The 9,077-nt window shown below is 61.4% G+C and overlaps 1 protein-coding gene across 3 annotated transcripts in view; it reads right to left on the bottom strand.

Annotated features, from left to right (window-relative positions):
- Positions 1-3,774: 3,774 nt before the first annotated feature.
- TINAGL1 (tubulointerstitial nephritis antigen like 1) overlaps positions 3,775-9,077 on the bottom strand; it is a 31,183-nt gene continuing 25,880 nt past the window's right edge. For 2 of the 3 annotated variants that reach the window (XM_034753867.1, XM_034753868.1), the window contains 2 exons: positions 7,879-7,924; positions 7,072-7,215 (listed from right to left, as the gene is read on the bottom strand). In XM_034753867.1, the coding sequence (XP_034609758.1) occupies positions 7,072-7,215; positions 7,879-7,924 (190 nt within the window). Of the gene's footprint in view, positions 7,216-7,878; positions 7,925-9,077 lie in introns of all 3 variants that reach the window. The other variant, XM_034753866.1, reaches the window with a different exon arrangement.

The following is a 9,077-nucleotide window of genomic DNA, read 5'->3' as shown; positions in this document are numbered from 1 at the left end:
CCCCCCCCCACACACACACACATTCCCCCCAGCACACACACACACACACACACACAGCACAGCTCCAGCAGTGCACCTGTAACACTCCCCACACACACACAAATACCTGCACCGCCAGCAGATCTACAGCACTAATGCATATAAATGTGTAACACACACACACACACACCCCTCCCTACCTCCCTGATGTGCCACCTACAAACCGCCAGGCCCAGCCTAGGCGTGTAACCCCACGTCAGCTGACATGTGGCTGCCGCCTTTAGTCCTAGTGTTGCTAACGCCTACAGGGGGCTAGGGCCATGGAGGCGGGGTGGGCAGGGAGGGGGGGGGGCTGCTGCAGCAGTCCCATACCTACAGCACTAGCAACAAGGCTGGACCTGTCCATCAATGGGTGCCGGGCGCCTGCCCCAGGTGCGGCTGGCCAGGTGTGCACCGGCCCATGGAGAAGGCTGTTGCAGCGTGCGGCTCATCTGCATAATGCGGCCAGGGCGTGTGAGTGTCCAGGCTGTGGTACCAGGTGCGCATGTGTCTCGCCTGCGGGGGCTGGTTGGGACTGGCGGGGTGTCGGCACACCTAGCGTCGCGTGGCTGTGTGTTGACACCGTCTAACCACTGGAGCCAGCATGGAGACGCTCCCCTCTCCCCCCACTAGCATAGCTGGCCGCACGTTCCTGGCACAGGCGCTGTGTGTGCGCCAGACCAGGGTTTTCCAGCGGTCACCGTGTCCTGGCAAAACAGGAAGCAAGACAATGATGGGCCCTTTATCTCGCCAGCACATTTGTTCTAGGTGCTGACCTCATGTGGGGAGTGGAGGGACTGAGGGGCAAGGTGGGGACAACAGGGCCCTCCCCTTTGCCCGCTTGTGTCGGGAGGGAGAATGACAGGCAAGGTTGTTTGGGGGTGGGGGGGTGGTAGGGTGTGTGAATGTGGGGGCGGGGGCATGTCACCTGTTAAGCTGCTTCCTTGGAGAGCCCCTGCCCTGTGGTCCTGCCGCACACCCCGCCTTGGCAGAGCAGCAAGCAGTGTCTCATGCTTTGCGTGTGCGCCCCCCCCCACCCCCCGGAGCTAGGGTGACCAGACAGCAAGTGTGACAAATCGGGATGGGGGGGGGGCGGGTAATAGGAGCCTATATTAAAAAAAGACCCCCAAAATCAGGACTGTCCCCGCCCCCCGCTCCCCCACAAAAATCCGGACATCTGGTCACTCTCTCCCAAGCAGGTGTGTGGCGAAGGCCGTGTGTATGAAGCTTCCTTCCAGGTCTCTCTCTCTCTCTCTCTCTGTGTGTGTGTGTGTGTGTGTGTGTGAGAGAGAGAGAGAGAGAGAGAGAGAGAGAGAGAAGGCTGCACATGTGATCCTCTATCCTGCCCAAGCTCCCCCCTAGCAAGTGGTGGTTTTTCTGGCGGGGGTGGGTTGTTTGTTTTTCATGGGCCCACCGGGGTTCCTTCCCTCTCTGCAGGTGGTAGTAGGTCCCGCCCCTTGGTAGCGGGACCAGGACACGAAGGTGAGGAAGTGAAATGTGTGGCGCACGAGCATGTAAAGTTGTTCCTTTGGCGTGGTTCGGAAACAAACCGGCTGGGAGGCACACAGCCGGCTTGGGTTATGGAAGGGGAGGGTTGCGGCGGGGGGGGGGGGGGGGGGGGGATTCGCAGGGCAGGGGCCCAATGACAAAGTCTGGAGGGCATTGGGTGAGGAGCATCCTCTCGCAGGACCCGCTCAAGAAAAACCTGAGAGATGGGCAATAAGGCTGCCCCCATCTCCTGGAGCATGTGCGGGGTGGGGGTGGGGGTGGGGGCGCTGAAGGGTGGAGAGCCCCATGTGCCGACCGAGCGCTCGGGGATCCACCCAGTCCCCCGCCGTAGTCCAGGAGGTCTCCGATTCTGGTGGCTTCAGCCAGGACCAGCCTGTGGCGCACCGAGGGGGACTCCGCCACCTGCAGGGGGGTTAATGAGGCAGGAAGCCGGCAGCTTTGCCTTCGTAGCTGCAGCCACGCAGCCGTGTGAAGAATTCCCTGCGTCAGGCCTGGGGCACTTGCCAGGCCGCGGAGAACAATCGCGGCCAGGAACCAGGGGAGAGGGGAGCGGAAAATCCATGGACAGAGTAGGCGCTGCAAAAGGAAACGCTGGTCATTGGTGCGGCAGGGCGGCGCGAGGCCCCGGTGAGGGGCTGCGCTGTGCCGCTGGGTACTGAGGGCTTGGGTGCTGGGGAGAGGTCTCCCGCATGGCTGCCCAGGGGGCAGACCCCTGTGCCTGCCCGAGCCTGGGCCGGAGCGCCTGCAGCTTGGCCCACAGGGAACGCACGCGGTGCCACGTCACGGGACGGGTAGAGCCAGACGTGCCTTCACCCCAGGGATAAGGGGAGCAGGGGAGAAAAGGCTCCAGTCTCCCCCGGCACTTTTGAGCTCCCCATGGGGCTGTCCTAATACCAGGCTTCCCACGAGCCACGGCAACTGATGGATAAACAAGGCTCTTCCCTCCTCCTCGCCCGCATGCAGCGCCCCCCCTGCAGGGTAGGCCAAGCCCACTGTCTGCTGAGCAGCCTACAGCCCTGCAGTTGTTCAGAGCACCAGCAAGAGGCGAGCCCCGAGAGCAGCGCCCAGCAAAACCATGGGCCGTTTCCTTGAGCCAAGAATGCCCATGTCCCAGCTAAGCGAGGGACACCAGCCTTGTCAGACTGGGGGGGCGAGGGGCAACCGAGCTGGTATCGCGTTGCTAATAATAGCCAGCACCAGCTGGGTCAGAGGAAGGCGCAAGGAACCTTCCCGAGGGACAATTATGGACCGATCTGGCTTTAGGGGCACTGACAGTTGCCCGTTTGAGGTAGGCTTGTGCCCTCTATTGCAGCAGATAGAGGTAGAACGAGATGCACCGGCTGGAAGATGAAGCCAGACACGTTCAGGCACTAATTTTTAACACCAAAGGTGATTAACAGATGGAATGTACCAGGGGGCGGAGGGGAGGCTCCATCGCTTGTAGGCTGTAAATCAAACGGGGGAGCAGGGGGGTGTCTTTCTAAAACGTGCTCTAGCTCAGGTGTGAGATATGGCCTTGAGTCAGCTGTCATCAGGTGAGCTCTATGGGATGGGCTACACAGAAGGTCAGTGTGACAAAGTGGGAATGTTCTTAAAGTTTTCTCTGAGTGCTGTGTGGGTGCCTCAGATTCCCCAGTGCATTTCTCGAGTGTCTAGGGGTGTGTGATTGTTGCAGAGCCCTAGGGGGCCAGTGTGATGGTGTCTGCACAGAGAATGGCTGACACCCTGTCTCCTGGCAACTGATGGCTTGGGCCCCGCCTCTGCAAAGGTGCCAATTAAAGGTGTTGGAGAACAAAAAGATCAGGTGGCCTCCTGGCCCCGGAAGAAGACAAAGGGAGAGGAGGGGCTGAAGAGTTTTCAGTTTGGAGCTGGCTGGGAAAATGGAGGGGAGCCCAGACGGGGCTCTGGCCTCCCTGGGCTCCCCGCTCAAGATGGACCTGACTGAGGGGGTCCTGTTGTCTGTACCTGCAAGACCTGTCTTGGGCTGTGTTCCTGTCGTCTAAATAAACCTTCTGTTTTACTGGCAGGCTGAGAGTCATGGTAAATCACAGAAAGCCGGGGGTGCAGGGCCTTGTCTCCCCCAAACTCCGTAACAGTCAGACTAGCTGCTCATAACGGTCCCTTCCGGCTTTACCACCTCTGAATCGATGGCTCAGCCAGGAGGGAGCTGGCTAATGACCCCCAGGGATAGCCAGCGGTAACCAATGGCAAACAGGCCCTTTGTGGGCAAGAAAGACACAGTTGTGCTGGTGAGAGGCTTCAATAAATTTATGTACAAATAATAAAAAGCACAATAAATACAAAAGACTCTTACAATACAACCCCTCCGGACAGCCCGACCGCTAGCTAGGCAGGTAGATTGCGGGCTTGTTTTGTCTTTGGCTACAGACTCACTGTTCAGCCTGGACAGTGCAGTCTCAGGACCCAGATTGTCCTGACAAAGCCTCTGCCACATCTTGGACACCAGCGCTCCTCGCTGACGCATGGACAGGGACGTTGGTCTGAGAGCAATTACCTTGTGGATCAGGAGAGAGAGACACACAGAGTGCCTCCCTCCCCTGCTCCCGGACAAAGCTGTGAGTACATCAGCAAACATTGCAACGTGTAACATTATCTACCAGTGGCCCTGATCCAGCTCCCACTGAAGTCAAAGGGGGGGGTGCTTTGCCACTGACATCAACGGAAGGATAAATTCCCCAAATCAAGGCCCTTGGTAATGGACATTTTCCTGCGCTGGGCCCGTTAGCACCACAGGGAAAAGGCAGATTCGGTGCCTGTCCTGGAAAGTGACAGGCTGGGGAGAAGTTTAGATTATGCTCCGGAGTCGTACGGCTTTACACTGAGACATCTCCCAGCCGGGCGCAGCACCGAGCTGCCCCTGGCAGCGAATCCTGGCCTGAAGCCAGCTGCGCGGCAGGTGGAAGAACACCATTCCTTTGGGGCCCTGTGTTATCTGGATCCATAACGAAGACACAGGCATTAAAGGCACAAATGCCCCTTGTGTAACATTCACCCCAGGCCAGCACAAGGCTCAAGTGATCAGAGGCTGTGCGCTACCAAGTCTGCACAAGAGCAAATTCCATCCCCTAGTGAGCAACGCCCGCTTGTGCAAAACACAAAGACGTGACTGGCTGTGCAAAGGGGGAGGGAGTGTTGCACGTGCTCTCACATGGCGCTCTTTAAAGGCTCAAGGCTTTTGAGAGACGAGCTGGCTCTGCCCTTAACTTCAATGCTGCTTCTTGAACAAGGAGAAACAGATATCCCAGCGCAGCCAGGAAGCCGGAAGGATGGGCACGGAGCAGGGGAAGGATTTCACAGTTTTTGATGTTTTTTGCAGCTAAGTTCTGAGCTGGACAATGGGGATTTGCTGAAAGGGGGCAGCAGCTGGGCGGGGAGGGCAAAATAAATCCAAGTGGGTAAGGAGGCCGAGGCAGGACAAGCCGTCCAGCCTGAGTAGCATCACGGAGGGGAGAGGAAATGTGCACCAGGGCCTGGGAGAGAGTTTGCCACAGCAATGCCATGTGTCAGACACTGGGTTTCTGCCCTGGGTCGAGCCAGGGGTCCCATTTGCTTTTGCTCCTTCTCCGCCCCGGAGCCAATCACCCCTGACGCTGACGGGCGTCTGCTGCCCTGCATCAGCGCAGACAGCTGCCTGTTCATTGGGTCTCCCAGAGCCCTTTGGAGCCAAACAGCAATTCCAGGGCTGCCCAGCCGGGGCAGACAGCGGCCCGCGGGGAACTGGAGCGGCAGTGGGGTGACGTACGGCAGCAGACAGGGAGCGGGGGAAGGTTTCCTAGCTGGTTACTTTGCTGGTAGCGCATCCACCCCAGGGAGGAACCAGAATCCAAGCCAGACTCCCCTCCCCGCAGGCCTGCCCCAGAGACCAGTGCAGGAGGGCGCTGCGTCCCCCCTCCATCCTGCCCCCGCCCGCCCCAGCGCAAGTCTCTCTCCACCCCAGCCTTTGCTTTGATCTCTCTGCCCCTGCGGCCAGTCCGGTGCCTGGCCCCCCAGGTTCCCACTCTTGGAGCGGTGCCTGGCTCCACTACTGGTGCAGGCAGTTCTAATCCCCCCTCCCCGTCCCGCCGCTCCGGTCAGGCGGAAGCACAGGGCTGTTTTAACAATCCTCTGCCTCTTTGACATGAAAGGCTGCAGCTTACTGTCACGACTCAGGCCGCGCCGCTGACAGCGCCAGCGAGGGCATCGAGCGCAAACATCCGAGCGACCTCCGGCGCCCAACAATGGCCTGTTTAGCCAGGCCGGGATTAGGCACTAAGACCCTGCCGGCCGGTACAAAGCGTGGGGCCGTGGTGAAAAGCCAGGGGGCTGGGGACACACTTTCAAGTGCTCAGCACATATAAGCTACGGGCCAGTGCACCGCGGCCTCGGTGTCAGCAGAAAGCCAGCCTTGCCTGGGTCCCAACAGGGCTCCGCGCGAGACGGGGGTCGTTTGGAGGCGAGACGCTGAGGCTCAGAGCAGGGGGCTGTGGAAGGGCGGGGGGGACGGGGTGTGTGGGAAATTAGGAAGTTGGTCGGAGGTCCTGTGGGGACTGCAGTGGGACTGGGTGGGAGACCAGAGTGGGCTCCCAGGGGTGCAGGGGAGGGGACCTCTAGGATGATGGGAAAGCTAGAGATGACCAAGGTGAAGAACAGCAGCGTGTCAGTTACTCTCCTACCCCGGCCCAGCTCCATCCAGGCCGCATGGCTGGTGGTAACCCCTGGAGACCCAGCTCCCTGCTAACGCGGGAGGCTCTCCGGAAAGGCTGGGGTTCCTTGTGCTGGCTGTGCCATCTCCTCGCCCGCTGGCAGGGGGGAAAGGGGCAAACACCCTGCCACTGGGGTGACAAAGGCTTGGCTCAGTGGCACCCTGTGCGCTTTGCACAAGGGCCAGGCAGCTTGCCCCCGAGGAGATGAAAGGGTTAACTACAGGTTGGTCTCTGGAGAGCTGGGGGTCCAGGAAGCCCTAGGGCCCCCTCCGTATCTCTGGGTAAAGCCCAGCGATGGGTGGCGGGGCTGGGACAATGGGGGCCCCGAAGGCGGTGGCAGGGTTCCCAAAAGGGTGGGGTGACAGACCAATCTGATTTCCACACGGCGGGGCCCAAGACACCCCAACCCCACAGCAGAAGCCGCAGCCCAAAACCCCACCCGAGTAGTGTAAACAGGGCCCTGTCCTCACTAAAGCGCATCCCAGAGGGGACCAGGCCTGGGGGTCCCAGCACATCTCCAGCTAGGGACTGGTCAGGGCCGAGGGTCCGTTTCCAGGAGAGGGTGAGGCCCATGCTATGAAGACATTCCTTGGTGGCAGTTCCATGAGTCCTCAGGGATCCTCCCAGGTCCCCGGGGTGCCAGGCCTCCCAGAGCCCTACGTAGTCCTGGGAGAGGACGGTGGCCAGCTGGGGATCCTTCGGGTCCCTTGGGGGTAGCGACGGAGCCAGAGTCTGCTGCAGGTGCCTGTGGCTGGGTCCAGATCACACTTGGGCTTCATGGAGCACGTCGGGGCTGTGGGAGGAACGGCCTCCCCGTGCCATGCGGGGCCACCCGACTGGCTCACTTCCGGCGCCGCATGTCCTCCATGCTGACGCGGCCCCAGACGCCCACCACGAAGGTCTCGATCTCGCACTCGTTGGCGCCCCGGGCGATGCGGAAGTAGCCGCCCTCTCCCCAGTGCTTGCCCCAGGAGTTCGCAGCCACCTGCAGGGAGGCCAGAAAAAGACGTTAAAAGACGTTAGCAAACCGAGTCTGTGTGTAGCACGTGTGTACAAGGACACAGCCAGCCAGACGCACGCATACAGCCAGCCAGACAGACGCGTGCACACACAGCCAGACAGACACACACAGCCAGCCAGCCGCACAAGCACGCAGCAGTGCCCTGGAAAGCACCCCTTCCCTTCCCTGGTTCTGACCCAAAGTTTGGAACAACGGAAGAGGCTGCCCCGCACTGCCTCCATCTCCGGTTCTGCGCCAGCCACAGCCCGTGCCAGCTGGGCCCCGCCGGTCTGTCCTGGGGAGACCCGCAGCCCAGTCACACGCTGAATCGAGCTGCTGGCTCCTGAACTCAATCCTGAGCCTTAGCGTGCCCATGTCTGGCTTCCAGTGCCCCAGGACACAACAAACCCCCCTGCCCCCGGGTGAGAACTGCAGCCAGCCTCAGGACGGTAGCTTGAGGACTGGCCCCACGCTGAGGGCACAAGGCCTGGGGGGTTGATGGCACCTCTGCAGCGTCACCAGGACTCAGGAAGCCGCGCAGCACCGGTGGGACGCTAACCCTCCCACCGCTCTCCACCCTACCCACACAGCCCCCAGTGCAGGGGGGCTGCGATTACAGGGGTGTTTCATTGCCAGTGCAACACTCACCCAGTACTTCTGAGTCTGCCCCTGGGGCGTCCTCTCTTCTCCCCACCTGCGGCAGGATCGAAAGGAACCGATGGTTAGAGGCGGGGGTCTGGTTCTGGGTCAGGCTTGGAGCCTCACCGCCCCAGCGGATCCAGCTCATATGAGTCCTGCCTTTTGATGTGCTCCACCCTTGAGCAAACCCAAGGGGGGGGAATGAAGACTTGGCCCAGTCCCCTGGTGCCGTCCAACCCTCGCCTTGTGTCCCAGGGCGAGCCAGAGGCAACCCCACTCAGGAGCTCCCCGCTCCCATCACGCGCTCGGTCGTGGTTCCGAACTGCGTGGAAACCTGGCGCCGCTCCACTCCGCTCCCTGGGACTGGGCTCAGGACCTGGCCGGCTGGTTCGGTTCCGCGACTCTCCCGTGAGCAGATGGAGAGAACACCACGGAGAAGGAGACGCCTGTTCCTCACTTGCCTGCCCGGGGCTTGCTCAGGGCGTCAGGTTTTTCCTTCAGTCCCCAGCCCGGCTGTTGCCTGGGGGACTGTTTTGCCCCTGGTGTTGGAACTGGTAACCACGGCGACACTCGGTTTACTGTCACTTCACCGGGTTGGGTCTCAGGCTGGAGGGGTCCCGGGGCCAGCGGGTTGTTTAGCTTTGCCGGTTTCCTGGCTCGCGGAGATGGCATGGAGCCCTGAGGTCACGGCTCCCGCCCAAGGGCCAAGCTCGCTCCTGGAGCCCGGCCAGGCAGAGTTAGCAGTGGGGAGGGGGAGTCAAGTGCTAAGGGATGTGAGAACCAGGAACAGAGGGGGCAAGTGCTGGGCAACCTTCCCCTACACAGCTCGGCTGGTGCCCCTCACTCCCAGCCCCCTTCCCCTGCTGCTCCAGTCCTGGGCCCCGCACAGCTCTGCCGGTGCCCCTCACTCCCAGCTCCCTTTCCCTGCTGCTCCAGTCCTGGGCCCCGCACAGCTCGGCCGGTGCCCCTCACTCCCAGCTCCCTGCCTGTCCAGTCCTGGGCCGCACACAGCTCTGGCGGTGCCCCTCACTCCCAGCCCCCTGCCCGTCCAGTCCTGGGCCCCACACAGCTCTGCCGGTGCCCCTCACTCCCAGCCCCCTTCCCCTGCTGCTCCAGTCCTGGGCCCCGCACAGCTCTGCCGGTGCCCCTCACTCCCAGCTCCCTTTCCCTGCTGCTCCAGTCCTGGGCCCAACCCGGTGAAGTGACAG

The sequence above is a fragment of the Trachemys scripta genome, chromosome 20 (assembly GCF_013100865.1).
Source record: "Trachemys scripta elegans isolate TJP31775 chromosome 20, CAS_Tse_1.0, whole genome shotgun sequence".
Classification (NCBI taxonomy): Eukaryota; Metazoa; Chordata; order Testudines; family Emydidae; genus Trachemys; species Trachemys scripta.
This window is presented reverse-complemented; position numbering and strand designations above follow the sequence as displayed.